The sequence below is a fragment of the Podarcis tiliguerta genome (genome assembly GCF_965153285.1).
Source record: "Podarcis tiliguerta genome assembly, chromosome: 11".
NCBI classification, from domain to species: domain Eukaryota; kingdom Metazoa; phylum Chordata; class Lepidosauria; order Squamata; family Lacertidae; genus Podarcis; species Podarcis tiliguerta.
This window is the reverse complement of record NC_139544.1, coordinates 59,739,541-59,765,430: the sequence shown is the minus strand read 5'-3', so window position 1 is coordinate 59,765,430 and position 25,890 is coordinate 59,739,541. Positions and strand designations below refer to the sequence as shown.

The 25,890-nt window shown below is 46.6% G+C and overlaps 1 protein-coding gene across 14 annotated transcripts in view; it reads right to left on the bottom strand.

Annotated features, from left to right (window-relative positions):
- The window catches only part of CELF4 (CUGBP Elav-like family member 4), a 799,988-nt gene that overhangs the window by 44,646 nt on the left and 729,452 nt on the right, over nucleotides 1-25,890 (bottom strand). For 3 of the 14 annotated variants that reach the window (XR_014502794.1, XM_083402966.1, XM_083402974.1), the window contains exons 7-11: nucleotides 21,512-21,650; nucleotides 20,191-20,340; nucleotides 12,136-12,201; nucleotides 6,142-6,222; nucleotides 177-320 (exon numbers count right to left, since the gene is read on the bottom strand). Coding sequence is in view for 13 of the 14 variants with exons in the window: in XM_083402966.1 (XP_083259092.1) it covers nucleotides 177-320; nucleotides 6,142-6,222; nucleotides 12,136-12,201; nucleotides 20,191-20,340; nucleotides 21,512-21,650 (580 nt within the window). In the remaining variant the exon portion in view is untranslated. Of the gene's footprint in view, nucleotides 1-176; nucleotides 321-6,141; nucleotides 6,223-12,135; nucleotides 12,202-20,190; nucleotides 20,341-21,511; nucleotides 21,660-25,890 lie in introns of all 14 variants that reach the window. The other 11 variants (XM_083402976.1, XM_083402973.1, XM_083402977.1 and 8 more) reach the window with 6 other exon arrangements.

Below are 25,890 nucleotides of genomic sequence, written 5' to 3'. Positions count from 1 at the left end.
GAGGAGGGGGAGGGGGAATCAGCTAAGTAAAGTTACAAAAAATATAGCAGTATGAGAAGAAAAAGGAAAAGGAAACCAAAAAAATAAAATAAGAAATAAAAAAACCAAACGGTAAAAGTACTTCAGAGAAAGTTCCTTTCCTGGATGAATCTAATTGTTTTGTTATCTTTACCCACCAAAGCATTTACTTTGGTTTGTCGCCCGATCCACAAACACTTTCGAGGAGATGACATTACCGAATGGCAGGAACATCTGCATCAGCTCTGCGTCCCCAAACTCCTGGGGCAGATGGTAGATAAACAGGTTACAGCCCTCTGGTCCTGCGGGGAAGATGGAGGAGAGAGAGGGAGAGAGAAAAGAGGTAAGGGGTGAAGAAGGAGGGAGCACACGGAACACGAGAACACAAGACACGCAAGAGGCGCTTGCCAGATCAAGTCAATGGCCCATCTAGTCCAGCATCCTGTTCTCACAGTGGCTAACCGGATGCCTGCGGGAAACCAGAGTGCAGAGCATTGGCACAAGAGCCTTCAGGAAAGAGTTTTCAGGAGTTGGTGTTCAGAAGCATTGCTGAAGGAGCGTCTCCACCTCCCATTGTTCTGCCTGGACACTGAGGTCCAGCGTTGAGGGCCTTCTGAAGGTTCCCTCACTGCGAGAAGTGAAGTTACAGGGAACCAGGCAGAGGGCCTTCTTGGTAGTGGCACCTGACCTGTGGAACGCCCTCCCATCAGATGTCCAGGAAATAGAGAACTATCTGACTTTCAGAAGACATCTGAAGACAGCCCTGTTTAGGGAAGCTTGTAATACTTGATGAATCACTGTATTTTAATATTCTGTTGGAAGCCGCCCAGAGTGGGCAGAAACCCAGCCAGATGGGCAGGGTATGTATGTATGAATAAATAAATATTGCTGCCTCCAACTGTGGAGGCAGAACATGGCAAGTGGCCATCAACTGCCCATCTCCAGTGCCTACTTGCCATCTAAGTTGGTGATCATCACTGCCTCCTGGAGGGTGGGGGGAGTGAGTTCCATATTTTGACTTTACACTGCATGGATAGGTACAGAAGAAGAAGAAGAGTTTGGATTTGATATCCCGCCTTATCACTCCCCTCTTCCCTAGTTGATGTGGAAAGGCTGAGAAACAGATCCCCGAAACTGGTTTGTTAGTTTAGAAAAAAAGGTAAGTAAGTGGTGACATGATAGAAGTTTATAAATTTATTTATGGCATGGGAAAAGCGGATGGATAAAAGGTTTTCCTGCTCTCTCATAAAACTGGAACTTGTGGATGTCCAACCGGGCTGAAGCTTGGAAGCCTCAGGACAGAGAAAAGACAGCCCTTCAATAGTTAAATTATGGAAGTCACATGAATGGCCACCAGTTTGAATGGCTTTAAAGGGATATTGGACACATTCACAGAGGAGAAGGCTATCAATGGCTATTGTTCAGGGAAGTTTTTAATGTGTGGCATTTTGATGTATTTTTAATCCTTGTTGGAAGCCGCCCAGAGCAGCTGGGGAAACCCAGCCAGATGGGCGAGGTACAAATAATATATTATTATTATTATTATTATTATTATTATTATTATTATTATTATTAGCCAGGACGGCTGTGCTCTCAGTTTCTGGAAACTACAGGAGGGGAGAGAGCTTTTGTTTCTAGCTTATGGGTTTCCCACAGGCATCTGTTTGGCCCTCCAGATGTTTTGAGACTACAGCTCCCATGATCCCTAGTTAATAGGACCAGTGGTCAGGGATGATGGGAATTGTAGTCCGAAAACATCTGGAGGGCCGAGTTTGCCTATGCCTACAGTATGATAACAGGATGTTGGACTAGCAGGGCCATTGGCCTGATTCAGGAGGTGTAGGATCTACTTATGTTATTCGGATTAGCTGGGATTTCCCATGATGGAATAAACCAATATGGCCTTACTAAATGTCAGGTGGCCATAACAGGTACAGCACACAAATTTACACAATTCAAGCCGAGTTTTCTAATTTTAGTTCTGAGTGTTCAGACCCTCCAATTGTCCCTATTTTCCAGATTTTCGGATTTACAGGAAGCTGTCCCGGTTTCTCATTTGATCCCGGAATGTCCTCAGGACGTCCCTATTTTCATCAGGGAAATGTTGGAGGGTGTGGAGTGATGCACTCCCCAAGGAAAGGAGATAAGTAACTATATGATCTTTAGAAGATATCCGAAGACAGCCTATATAGGAAAGCTTTTCAATGTTTAATGTTGTATTATGTACAGTCGTGCCTTGGTACTTGGATGTTTTGGCTCCTGAACGCCACAAACCTGGAAGTGACAGTTCCGGTTTGCAAACATTTTTTGGAAGCCGCACACCCTATGCAATTTTCGCAGCTTTCGATTGAGTGCAGGAAGCCCCTGCAGCCAATTGGAAGCTGCGCCTTGGTTTCTGAACGGTTCCAGGAGATGAATGGACTCCTGGAAGGGATTAAGTTTGACAACCAAGGTACCACTGTATTTTTATATGTTGGATGCTGCCCAGAGCGGCTGGGACAACCCAGTCAGATGGTTGGGGTATAAATAATAAAATTATAATAATTATGATGATGGAAGAGGACATCCCTTTTTTCACTGGAGAATTGTTGACGGGTATGGAATCTGATGCAGAATTGTGTGTATCTGTGTGAAACTCTTTCCCCCCCACCCTTCCTAATGCCTTATCACATCACAACGATCAAGTGGATCAAGGGTTAAACCATTTCTTCCCCGTCAGTTGGGGGTCAGCAGCGGAGAGAGAGAGAAAGGAGGGAACAGGGGTGTACCATGTAGAAGAGAAGGATTTTTAATGTTCTCGCTTTCTTCATCAGGGCATAATTATAGTGTCATAACACAGCAAATTACAACTTTGCCTTTCCTGTTAGAGAGAGAGTTCACGAAGGTGCTTCCCCCTGCTTTTTATTGGCCATTACTCATCCCCTCGGCTGGCAGGGGTAGTTCCGCCGAGTCAGGATTCTGACAGATGCCCATTTAAAGCTCATTAAAATTCCCGGGCCTTGGCATGATTGAAGGCACTTTCCCCCTCCACATTTTCTTTTTGGATTAATGGAAAATGAAGCCCTGATGAAGACTTGCTAAGCACAATTTCCCCCCACTACGTTGCTAAAAGGAACGGTCGACCTGCTACAAGGCGCAAGGCTCCTCCGGGACCGTGAGGTTGCCTCGGCATTTATGCCAACATGGGGGAGCAGGGCTGGGGTCAGCGGGCCAGGCTAATGGACTAATGAGGCCCCCAAGACCCTGCCGCTGAGCTAAGTGACTTCGAGAACTGGAGCACTCGAGCCAAATCGTCGTCCCTCCAAGATGCAAGGTGGAAACACTGACATCATGTCGAGATCAGCTGCTGGGCAGGGTTCAGGGTCTTGGTGCTGAACAATTCAGGACCAGGTGACCTGGGGAAAAACACACCTGCCCCCTTAGAGACCCTGCAAAACACTTTATTTAGATCATGTCAGGGAAATCTATTCCGCACCTTGCAGAATATCACTGTGCGGCAACGTTAAAATGAGCTCTTTTCACTTTTGCCACTGTGCTATGGAAGGCCCCATTCTGCACCATCAGTTGCCACAGAAGTCTCATAAAGTAATAATAATAATAATAATAATAATAATAATAATAATAATAGTTTCCTGCCCATCTGACTGGGGACTCAGCTACATAAGTGAAAATAAAATGTTATAAATGCGTTATAATACTGTGACACCAGATGGCACTGTAGAGCTGAAATCGGAACTCTATGAAATTTTTCCATTGTGAGCTTTAAAATGATTCCCCCCTCCTGAGTATTTTCAAATTATTTTTTTTAAAAAAATAACTGTGTAGATGCAGCCTGGGTTGCCCCAACCACTCTGGGCGACTTCCAACATATATAAAAACATAATTAAACATTAGAAAACTTTCTGATAGTTCTCTGTTTCTCTGACATCTGGTAGGAGGGCGTTCCACAGGGCGGGCGCCACTACCAAAAGGCTCTCTGCCTGGTTCCCTGTAACTTCACTTTTCGCAGTGAGGGAACCGCCAGAAGGTCCTCGGAGCTGGACCTCAGTGTCCGGGCTGAATGATGGGTACATGGGACCATTTAGGGCTTTAAAGGTCAGCACCAACACTTTGACTTGTGCTCAGAAATGTACTGGGAACCAGTGTAGATCCTTTAGTACCGGTCTTATATGGTCCCATCGGGTGCTCCCAGTCACCAGTCTAGCTGTTCCTTTCTGGATTAGTTGTAGTTTCCAAGTCACTTTCAAAGGTAGCCCCAGATATCTCTCTGCCCAGGGTTTTGCTTGACCCATAAGGTCAGACCCTGCTATTATATGTTGGAATTCCCTGAATTCCTGTGTTTTTAAAATTTATTTTTATATGCTTGTATACAGTGGTACCTCGGGTTAGATACGCTTCAGGTTACATACGCTTCAGGTTACAGACTCCGCTAACCCAGAAATAGTACCTCGGGTTAAGAACTTTGCTTCAGGATGAGAACCAGAAATCGTGCTCCAGCAGTGTGGCGGCAGCAGGAGGCCCCTTTAGCTAAAGTGGTGCTTCAGGTTAAGAACAGTTTCAGGTTAAGAATGGACCTCCAGAACGAATTAAGTACTTAACCCGAGGTACCACTGTACTACCTTTTAAAAAACGACTTTAATGATGCCTTTTAAAAATTAACCTTTTTTCATTATACAATAAGATTTAGAAAACTAATGTAAATAAAAAATAAAAGCAGCTACAAAAAGTAAAAAACAACAACACACCTTTTTTTTAAACCTCTCTTAAAGGTTCCTAGCCCTTACAACCTATAGAACGTAGTAGCCCCTCTCAGCTCTCGCCCGACATCTTTTCTTTCTCCTCTCAGCCTCTCACCCTGGGAGACGGACATTTCCCTTGGTCAAATCCAGGGTCCCTGTAGGTGATTCAAGCATGGGAGTTCCACACTGTAAGGGGCGTTGCCCTCCACAGGAAACGGGGGGCTGTGGGAGGTCGAAGGGGAAATGACTTGGGCCAATGCCCCATGACTTCACGCGACGTACTTTCCACAAGACTGATTAAGTGGCTAATCACATGGTGCAATATATTCATATTCACCCTGATTCTCAGAATAATGTAGGCGAGAGAAAAAGTGGTGGATACAGGCTGGAGTCTATATGAGTTCCTTAGATACCCTTTGGCTAATTTCTTTCTCTCTGTCTCAATTTCCCATTTGTAAAGATGGATGGTTAATGGCTTGGCCAAAAGTGTGAATTTGAAGATGAGTTAATTCCTGTAAATAATGCAATTGGCATTGGTTTTTTTAAGGTGATATAGTCATAATCAATATATTCAATTTCCATCCTTATATTTTACACTATTTTTTAATGTTTGGTACATCAGGGCATATATGTATTGTACAGCTATCAATTTACACTGATAGCCGGCTAAATTGATTTTAATTTGTGTTTTGATGTGGTTAGCTTCTCTATTATGGCTGTTCTTATAGTTATTAAATTGTACGTATTTGCACGGTTTGGTGGCTTTTGTAATTAGCATTGTAATATTGTAATTTTGCAATTAGTATTGTGCATTAGTATTGGTATTCACCTTTTAACTAACCAGCTACCGTCTAACTCTCTATGGTCAACACTGGGCCATTTGAGGCAAGTTATGCTGCCCTCTAGAGGCTGATATCTGAGGCGACTCTAGGTGCAAAATCTCACCACTTTTCCTACTCTTTTATCATTTCCTCCAGGAGGCAGCAGCTACAAAAAACGGACCAGCAAACAAAGCAAAACTTGGGCTCACATTGAAGTAATAGCATATCTTCATGTGACACAAAAGGTTTGGGAAGCTGCTGAGCCTCTGGTGAGCCAAGAAGGACTGAGAACTGAGGAACCTACACGGGTCTCACTCTTCAGTAAATATTTTTTGTGGCTTCTTTCATAGGAGTTTTCATAGTAGCATCAAAATAGCAGCTCTGGAGCCCTCTGGCAGGAATTTCCTTATGTTATGATATCTAGATAGTGACCTCTTCTTGAAGTATGTGCATGACATCACAAGGAAGTGTGTTTTCCAGAAGTGGTGGCTGGCTGCGCAGTGCTTCTTCCTGAAGCTACAGAAAGAATTGCCCGTGGTCAAGACAGTATCCCCAAGACTCACCTTCTCTCTGTTGCTGTGGGATCATGGGAGGCGGCTGTGGGAAGGCTTGGCTTATCTGGCCATATGCAGCAGGGTAAGCAGCTATAGGGGAAAGAGGGGGAGAGAAGAAAGGAAGGAAGATTTCAGGACCATTGCAGAAGCAGATCTTCACCCCCCCAACAATCATCCCCAACCAAGAATCAAACCTCGTCGGGCTATAAGGTGGCATATTATAACATGAACCCAGAATAAGTTGAGTTCTTGAAAACTGGGTGGTCTTCCTTTGCTTAAGAGCTCTTGGTGTTCTTCATACATGAACACCATCACTTGGTTCCTCAACACTGAGCGTGTAAACTGACTCTCTTGAGTGCCATTGGCTTGGAAAGGCTGCAAGAGTTGGATTTGCCATGCTTGAGCTATGATGGCCCATGCACCAATGCAATTTAATGCAGTCATTAAAATAATGAGAATGCATGCAATGGGCCTGTCTGTATCCTGTCTCCAGTTGTGCAGCTCTAAGGATCACACATCCCTATCCCAAAGAAGGGTAGTGCCAAAGAATGCTTCAACTACCGCACAATTGCACTCATTTCACACGCTAGCAAGGTTATGCTTAAAATTCTACAAGGCAGGCTTAAGCAGTATGTGGACCGAGAACTCCCAGAAGTGCAAGCTGGATTTCAAAGGGGCAGAGGAACCAGAGACCAAATTGCAAATATGCGCTGGATTATGGAGAAAGCTAGAGAGTTCCAGAAAGACATCTACTTCTGCTTCATTGACTATGCAAAAGCCTTTGACTGTGTCGACCACAGCAAACTATGGCAAGTTCTTAAAGAAATGGGAGTGCCTGATCACCTCATCTATCTCCTGAGAAATCTCTATGTGGGACAAGAAGCTACAGTTAGAACTGGATATGGAACAACTGATTGGTTCAAAATTGGGAAAGGAGTACGACAAGGCTGTATTTTGTCTCCCTGGTTATTTAACTTATATGCAGAATTCATCATGCGAAAGGCTGGACTGGATGAATCCCAAGCCGGAATTAAGATCGCCGGAAGAAATATCAACAACCTCAGATATGCAGATGACACAACCTTGATGGCAGAAAGTGAGGAGGAATTAAAGAACCTTTTAATGAGGGTGAAAGAGGAGAGCGCAAAATATGGTCTGAAACTCAACATCAAAAAACAACAACGAAGATCATGGCCACTGGTCCCATCACCTCCTGGCAAATAGAAGGGGAAGAAATGGAGGCAGTGAGAGATTTTACTTTCTTGGGCTCCATGATCACTGCAGATGGTGACAGCAGTCATGAAATTAAAAGACGCCTGCTCCTTGGGAGAAAGGCGATAGACAGCATCCTAAAAAGCAGAGACATCACCTTGCCAACAAAGGTCCGTATAGTCAAAGCCATGGTTTTCCCAGTAGTGATGTATGGAAGTGAGAGCTGGACCATCAAGAAGGCTGATCGCCGAAGAATGGATGCTTTTGAATTATGGTGCTGGAGGAGACTCTTGAGAGTCCCATGGACTGCAAGAAGATCAAACCTCTCCATTCTTAAGGAAATCAGCCCTGAGTGCTCACTGGAAGGGCAGATCGTGAAGTTGAGGCTCCAATACTTTGAGAAGAGAAGCCTCCCTGGAAAAGACCCTGATGTTGGGAAAGATGGAGGGCACAAGGAGAAGGGGACGACAGAGGATGAGATGGTTGGATGGTGTTCTCGAAGATACAAACATGAGCATGACCAAACTGCGGGAGGCGGTGGAAGACAGGAGTGCCTGGCGTGCTCTGGTCCATGGGGTCATGAAGAGTTGGACACGACTAAACGACTAAACAACAACAACAAGGATCACACTGGAAATGCATCACAAATGGGAGAGCCACAAGCCATTTGCACAGACAAAGGGAGGCAACCTTGAAGGCCCAGTGAATGTTCTGGGAGAACATCATGGTGCAACTTGGTTGCAGGTCGGCTGGTGTGGCCCTGAGCAGGGGTCCATGGATACTCAATAACACAAGGGAAAGAGTTGTGGAGGGGAAGCTGTGTTACTCTGTTGCAGCAAAACCAAGGAAGTCTCTTGTGGTAAGAACACCAGTCTAGCACCCTGTTCTCACAGTGGCCAACCAGATGCTTGTGAGAAACCTAGAAGCAGGATAAGAAGCCTCTCCCCTCCTGTGGTTTCCAGCCACAATATTCAGAAGCATTGTTGGCTTCAACTGTGGAAGCAGAGCATAGCCACCATGGTTCATTGCTATCAATAGCCTTCTCTTCCATAAATTTGTCTCATCCTCTCTTAAAGCCATCTGGGATGGTGGCCATCACTGCCTCCTGTCACGGTACCTTGAAAGATGAACACATTTATTACGACATAAGCTTTCATGGACTGGAGGCTGATATCTCAAGTCTCTGATGGACTTCCATGTGTGGTGGAAACCAGTTATCTGCTTGCATGGCAACAGGAGGCAATGGCACCACGGACAACTATTTTAAAGGTCACGCCATAGCACAACACACCAATTCCGAAATCATGACACCTTGGGACCCTACGAAGGCCAAATTTGCTTTCCCAGGGGGGTTATCAAGAACTGAAAGGTCTGAACTAGCTCAGTCTGTCAAATCTTGCAAGCAATAAGGGGCAGAAACTAAGACACCAGGGACTGGTCTTTTATGGAGAATGAAACTCAACTTCCCAGATCCAGGTTTGATTCACACACAAAAGCATTCCTTGGCAGGAGTCGATGGCCATTCTTTGAACCATAGGAAGTAAACCAATTAGTTGAAGCAACGGACAGGTTGTGTTATCCATGGAGGGAGACTAAGCATATTAAAAGTCTGAGAAAATTCCACTGGAAACGTACCACGACTGAAACATATGGGGGAACTGAAAGCATCCTATTGTCAAAGCGCCCTGCATTTTGCATTTCAGGGAAGAATGTCCTTCCAACCCTTTTCGCACGAGTGCTTCGCAGAGAAATTTGTTACCCTGAATCTGAGCTGCTGCCTGACTTTGACTCCCTGTGTTGCCTTCTCCTTCACCTGCTCTTAGTCATTTGCCACACTTCCCTGTTCCCGATTTTATTTGCTAGAGGGCTTCGCTGTGCTCTGCAGTGCTCCAGACCAGAGGTGGGAAAATGTCAAGCTTGTTGTATCTGCTTTCTAAAAAAAATTAATTTACTGGAACCCCACGTTCTACCAATTAGAGCAAGTTGCAAAAGGCACAGAAGAAAAAGAACGGTGCCTCTGAGCATATGATGAGCCCAGGTACTTCTCCCTGCCTGAACAAAACTGAGCTCACAGCTTCTGTTTTCTACAGAAGTCTGTTTCTGGCTAGCATCATTCCCAGTGGCATAGCAGGTGTGGGGGGAAGGTGGGCTACTGGGACAATTGCCTCGGGTGCAATTTTTTTTGAGGTGTGCCTCTGCAGCTGCCACCCTGACTGGAGGCTCTCCCTGTCCCTCCCACCTGCCTCGCCTGAGCAGCACTCTAAGCTAGAGCTGGGAGAGGATGGGCCCTTGCATCCTTTGGCTGCATAGGGGTCCCCAACGGTGGCAGAGACAAGTGGATGGCAAGACTCACAGCAGTGGCAGCGATCCATCCTGAGGAGGCATGCACACAGGTACTGCTGCTGCTCTGTAGCTCTGTCTGGCAGCAGCAGCAGTGCCGCATGGAGATACCGGTTGGGGGAGCAATATTAGGGGACATAATACTTTCCTTGCCCGGGGCTCTGGCAACCCATGCTATACCACTGTTCCTTCCTTTAGCAGCCTAATACGTTTTTGGGTGAGAAAAGTTACTTGCTTGTTCCTACTGTTAAAACAACTGGCAATCAGAATTGCCTGGATCTAGTGCAGATCACCGAGAGATCAACCGGCAGATCCAGATCTCTCTTCTGTCCACCTCTGCTCTACAGGACTCCTTACACCACAGTGGCTGAAACCAATGAGGACTCTGTGTTGACCAGTTGGTGGCTCCTGGGAGATGGACAGGAGAGCCCTGATGTATTCTAGTCTAATTCACGATCATCTTTTAGATGAATAAATAATATCTCATGGAATCTCCCCCCTTGCCTTTTCAGATTAATGTCTCTTTTTTGATCCCTGTGCTTCCTCTGCACATGGGAACCTGTGTGATCTTCTATCCCCCTCTCGACCCAAGACAAAAAATGCTCCCAAAGTTTGGAAGCAAAGGACTTCCAGTATCCATTCAAATCTGCAAGTACCGTACTTTGCTCTTGTACCAAAATGTGCTAAGGTAATTTGAGCTCTGCAGTGTGAGAAAAGGGGATTTTCATTACCCATCTAAATTGTGCACACCAAGCAAGATTGCATATATTTCTTATTTTGCTTAATTGATGCTGCTAATTAAGTGAAGGGACAGGTTGCTGCATAGGACACAGAAACCCGTTCCCCTGGGAATCTTCTTATTCACTTCTCCTTTCGGAGATTCTACAAGATATCACTGCATTCCATCTTCCTGCCATGTGGACTAGAAATTTGGATTTTTAAAAAATGAGAGCTGAGATTCTCAGGATGATGTATTTTGTGCCTGACACTAAATTCTGCCCCCTCTTTTTTCTGGTGCTTTCTCTCTTCTTCCAACAGGCATTTGGGAACTGACTTTTAAAGGGAAAGGATGCTTCTGTGCTTTTTTATTGTAATTATCGGTATGTTTCAATAGATCATATGTATATAATTTTATTAAAGTTGTTTTAGCTGTTTCTATTTTATCTGTAAGCCACCTTGAGTCCCAGCAAGGGTAAAAGGCAGGATATAAATAAATGTAATAATAATAATAATAATAATAATAATAATAATAATAATAATAAAGAAATACCTACAACCTTGATTTGAATGTCTTCTAAAAAATAGGGGCTTATCTGCTATAATCAGTGGGGTTTTGGTGCCCTTGAATAAAGGACTTATTTCAAGTGAAGAACATTTTCTTTGCTGCCCTGTGTTTCAATCTGTAAACTTAATTATGATTTTCAGTTTGAACTTCTTAATAGAACTCTATCTGATTTTTGTATGGCTTTCTTGTATTCCTGGTTATTCTGTTGCGTGGCTTGGCCATATGGCAGGTTTTATTCCAGATGACCTGTTTATTGAGCCCAGATCCTGATTTGTTTGCAGGGAGGTTAGACAAGGGTGGCTATTGAATAAGCATTTCTCATTTTCTTTACCGCAGAAAGTCAGATTTTTTTTGGGGGGGGAGGGGGAGCGAGTTTCTTGTGCAGAACTTCCCAATCAACTACAACTGTGCAACCCAAGTTTGCCGGAACTTGGCTGAATTCCACCTGAAAAGGGCGACTAGCCGTCTGAGAAACAGTTTCTATCCAAATGCGATCCTGGTTTTAAACGCAGTGTAAGGTAGTCTTTATGTGATTACCGTATTTTTTGCTCTATAAGACGCACCAGACCATAAGACGCACCTAGTTTTTGGAGGAGGAAAACAAGAAAAAATAATATTCCGAATCTCAGTAGCCAGAACAGCAAGAGGGATCGCTGCGCAGTGAAAGCAGCAATCCCTCTTGCTGTTCTGGCTTCTGGGATAGCCACGCAGCCTGTATTCGTTACATAAGACGCACACGCATTTCCCCTTACTTTTTGGGAGGCAGAAAGTGAGTCTTATAGAGCAAAAAATATGGTATATTCTATTCAATTATGGGGTTTCAGAGTTTTTAGGGGCTATAGCTGGAATAGCAGGCTTGTGGGTTTTTGAATGTCTGATGTAGATTTTTTTCAATTTCATTGTTCTGTATGGGACAATGACAATAAAGATTATCGTATCGACAGTCTGAAAGCACCCTTGGTTTCTTTGGGCGCTTGTTACAGAAAGGCAGGGCAAAAATGCAACGATTCAACAAAAGCATTCTCCTTTGGGAGTCGCTTCGCGGTCTCATTGGGATTCCAAAATAATACAAAGCCCAGGAGCGCCATGCCAGTTATGTAGAGCACCCAAATGCATCAGGCATCAGAGAAGTGAAAGGTTTATTGGGGGAAAGTGTTAATACTAACGACCTGCATATTGCTGCACTCCGGCGTAGGCTTGCTGCAAAGGGTCGGCTGCGGTGGGACTCTGTGCTGTGAAGACACAAGAGAGAGAGAAAGAGGAGGGTTAAAGGGTAATGCAGGTAAGCTCAGGAGCGACAGAAGCACCTTCTGGGTCAGCCCAATGGCCAAACTAGTCCAACATCCTGTTCTCACTGTTAAGATATTCCATTCCACCTTAAGAACAGACGTGTGGATTGTTGTATGTCACATGTCTGTTTACACTCCAGCACAGCTTGCTGGGAACTTCCGTTTGTGTATAGCTATTGCTTCCTGCTTCTTGCTTTGGACATGAAGTAAAGCAGACATGTTTTCTTTGTCCTGATGTATGCTGAATAGTAGGGACGTGGGTGGCACTGTGGGTTAAACCACAGAACCTAGGACTTGCCGATCAGAAGGTCGGTGGTTCGAATCCCCACGACAGGGTGAGCTCCCATTGCTCGGTCCCTGCTCCTGCCAACCTAGCAGTTCGAAAGCACGGCAAAGTGCAAGTAGATAAATAGGTACCACTCCGGCGGGAAGGTCAACGGCGTTTCCGTGCGCTGCTCTGGTTCGCCAGAAGCGGCTTAGTCATGTTGGCCACATGACCTGGAAGCTGTACGCTGGCTTCCTTGGCCAGTAAAGCGAGATGAGCACCGCAACCCCAGAGTTGGCCATGACTGGAACTAATGGTCAGGGGTCCCTTTACCTTTACTTTAAATATGCTTTAAACAGCCTCTATCTGCCCTTCTGTTGTGAATAGTTTTTTTTTTTTACTCTACCGGCTTGCATGCTCAGCTTCTGAAGGCTTCTGAAACTCAAGTCGCAGTTATATGCTGATCCAAGGACCGGAGATCGCCCGGCTACTGGCCAGTGGGCTGGAGCCAGCTGAGGGCCTGCCAGTTGCCCCCGTTTCCTTGGAAGCATCCCAACACTCACAGGGGCCAACCAGATGCCCCAATACAAAACCCGCAAGCAGGACCCGCGCGCAAGAACTCTCTTCCTTCCGGCAGTTCCCAGGAACTTGTGTCCCGTAGCATTGCTGAGCTAGTATCATCTTGGCTAGTATGGATGGCTGCCATGGGGGCTTTAGCTGAGATTCCTGCATCTCAGTGGGTTGGGCTAGGGACTCATGGGGTCCTTTCCAACTCTACAATTCTATGATCATCCCAGAAGCACACAAAGAGAAAAGGCAAATTAACCTATAATAATAATAATAATAATAATAATAATAATAATAATAATAATAATTTACTTATACCCTGCCCATCTGGCTTGGTTTCCCCAGCCACTCTGGGGGGCTTCCAACAAAACATTAAAATACAATAACCTATTAAACATTAAAAGCTTCTCTAAACAGGGCTGCCTTCAGATGTCTTCTAAAAGTTCGGTAGTTCTTTTTCTCTTTGACATCTGGTGAGAGGGAGTTCCACAGGGTGGGTGCCACTACCGAGAAGGCCCTCTGCCTGGTTCCCTGTAACCTCACTTCTCGCAGTGAGGGAACCACCAGAAGGCCCTCAGCGCTGGACCTCAGTGTCTAGGCTGGATGATGGGGATGGAGATGCTCCTTCAGGTATACTGGACCGAGGCCATTTAGGGCTTTAAAGGTCAGCATCAACACTTTGAATTGTGCACGGAAACGTACTGGGAGCCAGTGTAGGTCTTTCAAGACCGGTCTCGCCAGACCGTTCCCAGGCACCAGTCTAGCTGCTGCATTCTGGATTTTTTGTAGTTTCCGGGTCACCTTCAAAGGTAGCCCCACGTGGAGCACATTGCAGTAGTCCAAGCGGGAGATAACCAGAGCATGCACCACTCCCTGCAGGCAGGGAGAGTCTCAGCCTGCGTACCAAATAGCTCGAGACCTTCCTTTCTCATGCCCTCTCCCCCACTGCGTAGGGAGAAGTCCGCAAAAAAGATATCCATTGAATGAGCTCTTCCTCGGGTGTGCAGCAATAAAATATTTAAAGCATAGCTTGGCTGAACCTCTGTCCCCCTAATGTCACCTTGGCCCTAATATTTCACTTCTTATTAGGAGCTTAATTTGTATTTATCGGTGCTGCTAGGTTTTACATTTATGCAGTCCCCCTGGCTTTGTACTTTTTAAGACAGCCCCTTAGGGGGATCAGGGCCGTTCATCCCTTCCCTCTCCACCTCATTGCTTCTCTCCTGTCTGCGGAAGTGGAACATCACCTGGAGACGAGGGCTCAGGCAGAGCGGAAGCAGAAGCCTCAAAAGAATTTGCCTGGCTACCCTTGGCTTGTCCTAGAAGAGGCACATGGCAAATCCTAGGGAAGGGTCAACGCTAAGATGGGTGCCCCAAACTGCTGTTGCGCAAAGTGATGCATTGCTTCTGTAAAACAGGAGCGCCTGTAAAACAGGACTTGGGCTCCACACTGTGGGTGCCCAACGTCAGCGTGACATCATAATTTTTTGCTGTGGGTGCCCATGGGTGCCTGACTTCCTCTCCCCGCCTTGGCTGCGGCTGAGTCCATGCGCCGCTCGCCACAGCTGCCACACTGTTTCTGCTCTGCTGCAGTTTGCCTTCCTCCAAAAACTCCGCTAGTTGTCTCGCTGCCTGCTTACATTATTCCACCCGATTCATTTCGTTGCAAAGGAAGCACAATGCAAATGGGGGGAAAAGAAGTATGTACAGTGGTACCTCAGGTTACAGACGCTTCAGGTTACAGACTCCGCTAACCCAGAAATAGTACCTTGGGTTAAGAACTTTGCTTCAGGATGAGAACAGAAATCGTGCTCCGGCGGCGCAGCACCAGTGGGAGGCCCCATTAGCTAAAGTGGTGCTTCAGGTTAAGAACAGTTTCAGGTTAAGAACAGACCTCCGGAATGAATTAAGCACTTAACCCAAGGTACCACTGTATCGTTTGTGGACTGCAAGCAGCCACAGCAGCAAACACTGGTCACGTTTGCAGGTTCAGTTTCCGTCCTGGACAAGGGAGGAATAAGCATTTCTGCCCCCATTTTTGTTTCTGTTGGAATCCTCCAACATGCCCTAGTATGAATCGGCCTTCGGTGCAAGCCTGTCAGAGAAAGAAGGAGGCTTGCCTGGCCTGAAGCGCTACACAGAAAGCAAGATCTGAGCTCGTAAAATGGAAGACTAAGCCAGGCTGATAAAACGGATGTCCAAAGTAACTTCTCTTGTCATCTCAGGGCAAAAGGCCCTTCCCAGGGCACCTGGCTGAGAAGAGGAGTCCGCCTCCCTCTTAATCCCATCATTTCCATATCCCAGTGGAAAAAAGCTTCTCTCAGCTAGTCGCTTCTTTTGCAAGGCGATCCCGGCCAGCACGAGACCGTGTGACCATGGCGTATAACCTTCCATAAACCCGGAGACATAAAACAAGCCAATGACCTCCTCGACAACCATAAATATGAATTTAACGAAGGCAGCACTTATTCATTAGGTAGGAGTCGAGGAACGGCTCCCAAGTCCTTCAAAGAAAGTAGATCTGTTAATGTCACTTTCCCCGAGTGTCTGCCCGGTGCCAGGAAGAAAAAGAAAAACCAAAGTCAGCATGGCGTTGAGTGCTTCGCCCGGGAATGATCCTCAGAAAACCCACAGCGCTGATAGAGTTATCAGCTGACGTCGAGGGAGATGTGTGTGACTCAAAGGGACAGAGAGCCAGAATGCTGGGCAGAAGCAGCATTTCAAAGGCCATTCCCCCTGAGAAAACCTGCAAGTGCTATAGGGTTTCACCGGCCAGTGTTTAAAAAGAGAGAGTCCAGGCAAAATAGTGAGATGTTCTCAGGGGTGGGGAGCCATCTTCAGAAACAGGAGCCCTGGATTTCCTTGGCAGCCCTCTCCTTGGTGGCATCTCAGCCAGACTTCCATTCTCAAGTTGCCCTTTTTCTTCAGACAGCCAACTGAAGACAGGAGCACTGAAAGCTGCTTTCTAGTGAGACAGACCAGTGGTTTTTCCCCACCGGCTGGCTGTTGCTCTCCAGGAGGCAGTAGCCCTGTCTGCCTTGAACCAGGGATCTAGCCGTCTTATGGAGGCCTTTGGAATAAAGTTAAGATCCTAGTCCTCATTGTTCTGGAGAAAGGGCTGATTTAAAGAGAAGCGTAGGAAAATGACTTGTGCCAGGCTAGAGTGGTGCAACTCAGGCCCATGCCTTGGAAGCTTCCTAGTCTATTTGCAAAGGCTTTCTCCTATAGTTCCCATAAGGTAAAGGTAAAGGTAAAGGGACCCCTGACCGTTAGGTCCAGTCATGACTGACTCTGGGGTTGCAGCGCTCATCTCGCTTTACTGGCTGAGGGAGCCGGCGTACAGCATCCGGGTCATGTGGCCAACATGACTAAGCCACTTCTGGCGAAACCAGAGCAGCGCACGGAAACGCCGTTTACCTTCCCGCTGGAGTGGTACCTATTTATCTACTTGCACTTTGACGTGCTTTCGAACTGCTAGGTTGGCAGGAGCAGGGACCGAGCAACGTCCCATACCTACTCTGAAAGTCCTAGCTTCATGCTTCCTTCTCCAAGCACCCTAGATATTTATATTGTTAGTTTTCTGGACCTGATTCTAGAACCCAGGGTGTGGGTTCTAGAGACCCAGGTCTCTTGATCTGGCCCATGGGAAGCTATCTCGGCCAAACCCCTCACAAGGCAACAGTAAGCCCATGCCCACTCCCCCCATGCCTGACTAGACTGCATCCTTGAACTATGAATTTGTTCAGCATGACCTAGTGGTTAGAGTGATAGACTGGGACCTGAGAGTCCAGGGTTCAAATCCCATTCAGTCATGAAGCCCACTGGATGTGAACTTGAGCTTCCTTCACAGTGTTGTTGTGAAGATAAATGAGGAGAGGAGGGCAACTTGGAGGAAAAGGCGGGATAGAAAACAAACAAACAAACAAACAAAAACAAACAACGTATCTTGCTTATTTGGTGGGTGGGACGGGGCAGGGAGGTATAACAACGTCAGACTTTTGCAGGATTGGAATATAGCCTCTTGTAAAAAAAAAAAAAAGCGATGACAAACCTAGACAGCATCTTAAAAAGCAGAGACATCACCTTGCCAACAAAGGTCCGTATAAAGCTATGGTTTTCCCAGTAGTGATGTATGGAAGTGAGAGCTGGACCATAAAGAAGGCTGATCGCCAAAGAATGGATGCTTTTAAATTATGGTGCTGGAGGAGACTCTTGAGAGTCCCATGGACTGCAAGAAGATCAAACGTATCCATTCTTAAGGAAATCAGCCCTGAGTGCTCACTGGAAGGGCAGATCGTGAAGCTGAGGCTCCAAGACTTTGGCCACCTCATGAGAAGAGAAGCCTCCCTGGAAAAGACCCTGATGTTGGGAAAGATGGAGGGCACAAGGAGAAGGGGGCGACAGAAGATGAGATGGTTGGATAGTGTTCTCGAAGCTACCAACATGAGTTTGACCAAACTGTGGGAGGCAGTGGAAGACAGGAGTGCCTGGCATGCTCTGGTCCAGGGGGTCACGAAGACTCGGACACGACTAAACGACTAAACAACAACAACAAAAGTAAAAGTCCTATCCGTTGACCGACCCACTTTGTATCCAGGAAGTTCTCAATGATGGAGCATGGCCTTTGGGCTGAAGAAGCTTCCTTTCACCTGGATTCAACGTGGCCTTTTTCCTTCTAAGTCTTAACATCCCAGAGCAGATTGCATTAATGCTGCCTCTGTACCTCAAATGGCTCCCGACTTCATAAACTGCACGGCTATATTTGCTGATAAGTGCTTTTCCGTTCCCCCAAAGCAGTGAGCAGGGTAAGACCTCTTGGCTGGATGCCTTGCCTTCTAGATTCAGGTCAACCCCTCTCTGCTCAGTGTTGCCAGTAGCAGCAGAGGCAGCCATTGCGGTGGGGAGAAGCTGTTTTGCCGCCACTTTGCCTTAAGAGCCATCTCCGCAAGGTCAGGATCAAAATAAATAAATAAGCGGGCGAGTGGGAGGGCTCGCTTCACCTTCTGCTTAAATCCAATTTAAATCACTCTCCCCAAGCCTAATCTATATCCATAATTATATCATTTGGTACAACAAGCCTGCGAAAGGTCCTATGAAATTTATGTAGATTAAAATTCATGGGTGCCATACTACGGATCCCCTATTATGAAGATTGATTAGGACAGCTGATGCAGTGATTAAAGAAGTGCGCGTTTACTGTTGTAATTAATTAGGCATTCAGACACAACAATAACGGCAATAACCGGAAGAAAGCGCTGAGCCGGCAGAAAATGGCAACTGGCCCTTGGCTTTGGGGGGCTTTGCTCGGCTGGTTTCGCAAGGGGTTCAGCGTTAGTTTGGGGGAGAGGAGCTGCATTAAATGGCCAGTCATGTGGGCCTTTTTAGGTCAGTAAGATTTTGAACATTGAGAAGGCCAAAGAAGAACATGTGTCCAGTTCTACTGTGTCCAGTTCTGGGCACCACAGTTCAAGAAGGACACTGACAAACTGGAACGTGTCCAGAGGAGGGCAACCAGAATGGTCAAAGGCCTGGAAACGATGCCTTATGAGGAACGGCTAAGGGAGCTGGGCATCTTTAGCCTGGAGAAGAGGAGGTTAAGGGGTGATATGATAGCCATGTTCAAATATATAAAAGGATGTCATATAGAGGAGGGAGAAAGGTTGTTTTCTGCTGCTCCAGAGAAGCGGACACGGAGCAATGGATCCAAACTACAAGAAAGAAGATTCCACCTAAACATTAGGAAGAACTTCCTGACAGTAAGAGCTGTTCGACAGTGGAATTTGCTGCCAAGGAGTGTGGTGGAGTCTCCTTTGGAGGTCTTTAAGCAGAGGCTTGACAACCATATGTCAGGAGTGCTCTGATGGTGTTTCCTGCTTGGCAGGGGGTTGGACTCGATGGCCCTTGTGGTCTCTTCCAACTCTAGGATTCTATGATTCTATGAACATAAGGACCTAAGAAGATGGACCTGGTCAGTGGGCCATCTAGTCCAGTGGCCACCCAAATGCTCATAAGAATATAAAAAGAGTCTGCTAGATCAAGCCAATAGCATGCGCTCCAACCTTTCTCCAGTGAAAATTGGGACATCCTATTCCATCATCATCACCACCACCATCATCATATTAGTATTTATTCCCTGACCGGGTTGCCCCAGCCACTCTGGCTGACTTCCAACATATATAAAATCACAATGAAACATCAACCATTAAAAACTTCGCTGAAGGGCTGCCTTCAAATGTCTTTTAAAAGTCAAATTGTTGTTTATCTGTTTGGCATCTGATGGGAGGGCATTCCACAGGGTGGGTGCCACTACCAAGAAGACCCTCTGCCTCGTTCCATCTAACTTCACATCTTGCAGTGAGGGAACCGCCAGAAGGCCCTTGCAGGTGGACCTGTCACATTCTGGATTAGTTGTAGTTTCTGGGTCACCTTCAAAGGTAGCCCCATATAGAGCGCATTGCAGTAGTCCAAGCGAGAGATAACCAGAGCATGCACCACTCTGGTATGACAGTCTGCGGGCAGATAGGGTCTCAGCCTGCATACCAGATAAATGAGGACTTAACAATGGGGGCAGAGACGCTCCTTTAGGTATACTGGGGCTGAGGCCATTTAGGGCTTTAAAGGTCATCACCAACACTTTGAATTGTGCTCAGAAACATACAGGGAGTCAGTGTAGATCCTTTAGGCCCAGTGTTATATGGTCCAAGCGGCTGTTCTCAGTTACCAGTCTGGTTTTAACTGGATTGTGAGCATATGTACAGTTAATATTTACCATTTTGAACTGTATTGTGGTATTATCTTCCTTAGTGGGCCATGCAAGCTGCTCTTCTGAATAATGTTTTTCTTTTTGTAGGGTAGGGTGGGGGACACTGGGGATGAGTTTTTGGAACTGGGGGTGGAGGCCTCCAAAATGTTTGGGAACCACTGGTCTTGACAGTAGCTTCTGTGGATTGGAACTGGGTCCAGCAGTCAGAGAGTGGGCGACAGATCAGTCCAGTGAGTGGGTCCTTTTGATCCCTGGGACCCCTGGCCGATGCCTGGCTGCACTGAGTGCCAACAATGGACCTGGGGAGGATATAAGACTTGAGGCTGGTTGGTCTTACCTGGGTAAGGGTGGATGCCGTTGGCAAACACGGCTTCTGCGGCAGGCTGCCCGTTAGCCTGTGGCGGTAGGCCAGTGAAACCATTCACCCCAATGGGAGATGGGATACTAGGCACGGCTGCTGCGGTGATGCCTGGAGGTGTGCTGCCACCTAGAGGAGGGGTGGAGAAGACAACATGAAAGCGGGATGCCCTACAGTTGCTAGTACAGTCATACCTCATGTTGTGTTTGCTTCAGGTTGAGCATTTTCAGGTTGCATCCCACGGCGACCCGGAAGTACTGGAAAGGGTTACTTCAGGGTTTCACCGCTCGCGCAGGGGCAGACGCTCAAAATGACATCACGCACATGCGCAGAAGCGGCAAATCGTGACCCATGCATGTGCAGATGCAGGTTGCATTCTGCTCATGTTGCGAACGGGGGTCCGGAACGGATCCTGTTCGCAACCAGAGGTACCATTTTATTATTTGTAAACCACCCTTCACCTAAAAATCACAGGGCTGTTCACAACAGAAATAGACAAAATGAGAACAGAAGATATATCATAAAACGAAAGCAAAAGCAAACCAATAACCCATCCCACAAACAGCCCTCACCTAAGAAGGAGAGATTGGCAACTGGGAAGTAATTACAGTGGTGCCTCGCAAGATGAAAAGAATCCGTTCCGCGAGTCTCTTCGTCTTGCGTTTTTTTTTGTCTTGCGAAGCAAGCCCATTAGCGGATTAGCGCTATTAGCGCTATTAGCGGTTTAGCGGCTATTAGCGGCTATTAAAGGCTTAAGGGATTAGCGGATTAGCTGCTAAAAGGCTATTAGCGGCTATTAAAGGCTTAAGGGATTAGCGGATTAGCTGCTAAAAGGCTATTAGCGGCTATTAAAGGCTTAAGGGATTAGCGGATTAGCTGCTAAAAGGCTATTAGCGGCTTAGATCAGCTGATAAGCGGCTTAGATCAGCTGTTCAGCGGCTTAGCGAACAGCTGTTAAGCGGCTTAGGGGCTTGGGAAAAAGGCTGGGAGGGGGAAAAAAACCCCCAGGAATCGCAAGACATTTTCATCTTGCGAAGCAAGCCCATAGCAAATTCGTTTTGCGAAGCACCTCCAAAACGGAAAACCCTTTCGTCTAGCGGGTTTTCCGTCTTGCGAGGCATTTGTCTTGCGGGCACCACTGTACTTAGATTTTCTGAATCCAGCAAGGGTTTCCCGAGGAATGGTTTCATCACTGCCTTCTTCAAGCAGGCAGAGACCGTCCCATCTTGCAAGGAGGCATTTATCCCCTCCCTGGCCCAGCAAGCTGCCCCCTCCCTGCCAGGTGCGGTGGGATCCTCACCTGAGGTGGGCGTCATGGGTGCGGCGGCCAGGCCGTTCATGTTTAGCGCTGCCATCTGCTGCATCTGAGCTGCTGCGAAGGCCGCCATGGGGTTTAGGTAGCCGCCTTGCGCCACGGATGCCATAATGGCGGCCTGTTGCTGCATCAGCTGAAACAAAGAGAGCAGGGAAAAAATATCACGCATTCACTGGCGGGGCAGCCCCGGGACGGAGGCGGCCACCGCAGGTGTCACAGCCGCGCATTTCCAGGGCCTCGGAGGGACTCGAGGATGCCCACACTTTCCCAACAGGGCAGTTTGAACCCATAAAGACTTTTCAGCTGGTTATAATTATTCAGCGTTTGTGGCAATGGCCCCATTTGCTGGTTAATTTTCATCGAAGCAAATTTGCACATTGACAAAGATTGCTTGGGATTCAGAAGGAAGTGAGAGTTTTTGAGTGGTGGAAGTAGCAGAAGAACAGCTCCTTGCAGCTTTTAGCTTGGTTTTGTCTAATCGATGTTCCTTCTGACTGTTCCCCCATGTGGTGGCTCCTGGAATTTATCTACTCTGGAAAGCCATTTCATCGTACACTTTGCCCAGTCTAGTGCCTTCATAATAAATGCTTCCCTATGGCAACAGATGGTGCAGTGGTCTAAACCACAGAGCCTTGGGCTTGCCAATCGGAAGGTCGGCAGTTCGAATCCCCACGATGGGCTGGGCTCCCGTTGCTCGGTCCCTGCTCCTGCCCACCTAGCAGTTTGACGTCAAAGTGCAAGTAGATAAATAGGTACCATTCCGGCGGGACGGTAAACGGCGTTTCCATGCACTGCTCTGGTTCGCCAGAAGCGACTTAGTCATGCTGGCCACATGACCCAGATGCTGTACGCCGGCTCCTTTGGCCACTAAAGCGAGATGAGCGCCGCAACCCCAGAGTTGTCCGTGATTAGACCTAACAGTCAAGGGTCCCTTTACCTTTTATGGCAACAGGGAGGCCTGCCACAAAATGCTGCAGTGTTGAACTGCTCCTGTTCCAGGTTGCAGCCAGCCATGCCCTTTCCCAGGGCATTCCCTTCCATTCCTGAGTTTCCATTTCCCCTCAAGGGTCTATCAGAGTTCTGTAGCCACTGAGCATGCTGGGTTGTTCCTGGGCTTCCCCCTCCCCTAGGTTCCCCCTTTCTTTTGGTCCTTCTGAAAATTTTGGGGGTCCCCTGCAAATCTGCCTCTTGTTCATGAGTGGCATCATTCTGACTATGTAAGGATCAACACTCTAAGCTTGGATGTTGGAAGCAGAGGGAATGTGATGGCTTGACCCTGTGGCAGAAACAAATAGGGGAAGTTGGCCTGAACTAATCTAGAATCAGATTATTAAGTATGACTGTGATATTTAATAAATTAAGCACTCAGATGAATTTTGTACTATTGTTAGGAGTTGCTCAGGATGTATTTCAATTGATTGCCTGATTTTATGTTAATGTGTTATACACTTGATGTTAGCCGCTCTGAGCCCGGTTTTGGGAGGGCGGGGTATAAATAAAAATGATGATGATGATGATGATGATGAAGGAATCAGGGCAAGTATTTCAGTTTGTCAGAGGGAACAATCCTCCGTCTCTTCCCTTTTCATGCAGTTCCACGGATGCTCCTAACCCCTCCAGAGCCTATTTTGGGGGGTACGTGGGGAGACCAGGGTGAGAAGGTGGGGAAAGGCCCATTGCACAATTGGCAGCTCTTCAGCAGAGCTTCTGCCGATGGGACACTTCAGTTAAGAGCAGAAGAAAAGTCCGCCGGATCAGGCCAGTGGCCTGTCTAGTCCAGCATCTGCTTCTCACAGTGGCCAACCAGATGCCTCTTCTGGGAAACCCGCAAGGAGGATTTGAGCGCAAGTGTCCTCTCTTCCAACAACTGGTATTCCAAAGCATTGCTGCCTCCAGCCATGGAAGCAGAGCACAGCCATCGATAGCCCTCTCCTCCATGAATTGTCTAATCCACTTTAAAAATCATCTAAGTTGGTAGCCATCATTGGGGAAGGGAATTCCACAGTTTATGCACTGAATGAAGAGTATTTCTTTTATCTGTTGTGAATCTTTAAATATTCAGCTTCACTGGCTGTTCCATTGTTTAACTCTCTGCTTTACGAAGAAGTACATTCGTTCTTCTTATGTTATATTATTTTGCAGTTTTGCAATCCTCCCATAGGAGTCCAGGGTGCTTTGTTTTATCAAGTATAGCCGTACCTTGGATCTCGAACGGCTTGGTTGCTGAACGTCTTAGCTCCTGAACGATTGAAAACCAGAAGTGAGCGTTCTGGTTTTCAAACTTTTTCGGAAGCCAAATGTCTGACTGGGCTTCCGCGGCTTCTGCACCTCCTCATTTAATTCCTGCAACAACCCTGTGAGGTTAGACTGAGAAAAAGTGACTGGCCCAAGGTCACCCAATGAGCTTTTTGGCCAAGTCTCCCAGTTCAGCACCGTAACCCTGGCTCCACACTGGGTGAAATTGCACTACATGCATGACGGCTGTGCAGTTTTGGGAGGAAGAACTTATTTGTCCCTCAATCCCTCCATGATCAGGTAGGATTTTATTGTGTGATACGGGCCTTTCTGGGCAGGCCTCCAACAAGTCTCAACAAATAAAAAGTCTCAACAAATAAAAGGATGTCATATAGAGGAGGGAGAAAGGTTGTTTTCTGCTGCTCCAGAGAAGCGGACACGGAGCAATGGATCCAAACTACAAGAAAGAAGATTCCACCTAAACATTAGGAAGAACTTCCTGACAGTAAGAGCTGTTTGACAGTGGAATTTGCTGCCAAGGAGTGTGGTGGAGTCTCCTTCTTTGGAGGTCTTTAAGCAGAGGCTTGACAACCATATGTCAGGAGTGCTCTGATGGTGTTTCCTGCTTGGCAGGGGGTTGGACTCGATGGCCCTTGTGGTCTATTCCAACTCTATGATTCTAAGTCATGTAACTGAATCAGTTGCGAAGTTTGTATGGAGACTCAAAAGCAACGTTTACAGAATTACGATAGGGTTCTGGATTCCAATTTTGCCCTAATCTCACACGATTTTTATCAGTAAAAAATGTGGCTTTCCTGCATTTTTTAGGTCCCCGTCTTTCCAGAGTATGGAATCCAATATTTGCTTTTGGAATGTGAACATCTGTGGACTATTAAGAAATCTGAACTGAAGATATGGAAATGTTTGCTGATTTAAACAATTCATTAATAAATTATTTGGCCAAAATGCATCTGATTAATGGACTACGATTTCTCCTTACCCAATTACTTTAACTAAACAGTGCTTAGCTACGATGATAGCAGACGTCTTGGGCAGTGTTGAAAAACAGTAATTTGGGATGAGGGCTTTTTTCTTTTTCTGCCATTGTGTCCAATCAGAGTAAAAGTGCTTGCCTATTATCAACTAGGGAGTTGGGTACGCTTAGCTTGGCGAAGAGAAGACTGAGAGTTAACACAGCTATCTTCAAACATCTGCTGTCACATGGAAGATGGAGCAAGCTTGTTTTCTGCCGCTCCGACGGTCGATCCCGAACCAATGGATTCACAGTACAAGGAAGGCAAGGAAGAACTTTCTGAGGGTAAGAGTGGAACAGACTCCCTTGCAAGGAGATGGACTCCACTGGAGTTTTTAAACAGAGGTTGAATGGCCTTCTCTTCAGAGATTCTTTACCTGTGTTTCCTGCTTTGTATGGAGGTGTACTAGATCAGCGGTTCTCAACCTATGGGTCCCCAGATGTTGGACTACAACTCCCATCATTCCTGAGCTCTGGCCTTGCTAGCTAGGGGGTGATGGGAGTTGTAGTTCAACAACATCTGGGGACCCACAGGTTGAGAAAGGCTGTACTAGATAAATCTTGAGGTCCCTTCCACTATGAGTCTAGGATCTGCTTCATTTGCTCTTGATGATATCAATATGGAGGGAACCCTGATTGGCCATATATCCTCCTCATTATGGGATCCCCAATTGGCTGGGATCACCTATGTGGTTACTCCCAGAAGGACAATCATTTTTTAAAAAAATGTCACTGAAGGAGCAGCAGAGCAGGAAAACAGGGCCCAACTACAAACAATGAAGCCATCTGTGTAATTTAAGGGGAGGTGGGAATTATTATTCTGTTATGTACTGAGTTGAATAGGATCCAGAATGCAGCAGTCTGATTGGAACAATAGGATTCAGAATGCAGCAGTCTGATTGGTCCTAGAACAATAGGGTCCAGAATGCAGCAGTCCGATTGGTTCGCAGGAGCCACCCAATCCAGCTCTAGGTGGAAGTGAATCTGCAACCTGATTGGCCTACAGGTGAATCCCAGAATTAGCCAATCACGTGGGGCCCATTGTGTAAATAATGTATATAAAGCAGACATTCTGGGGAAACTTCCATTCCTCCTC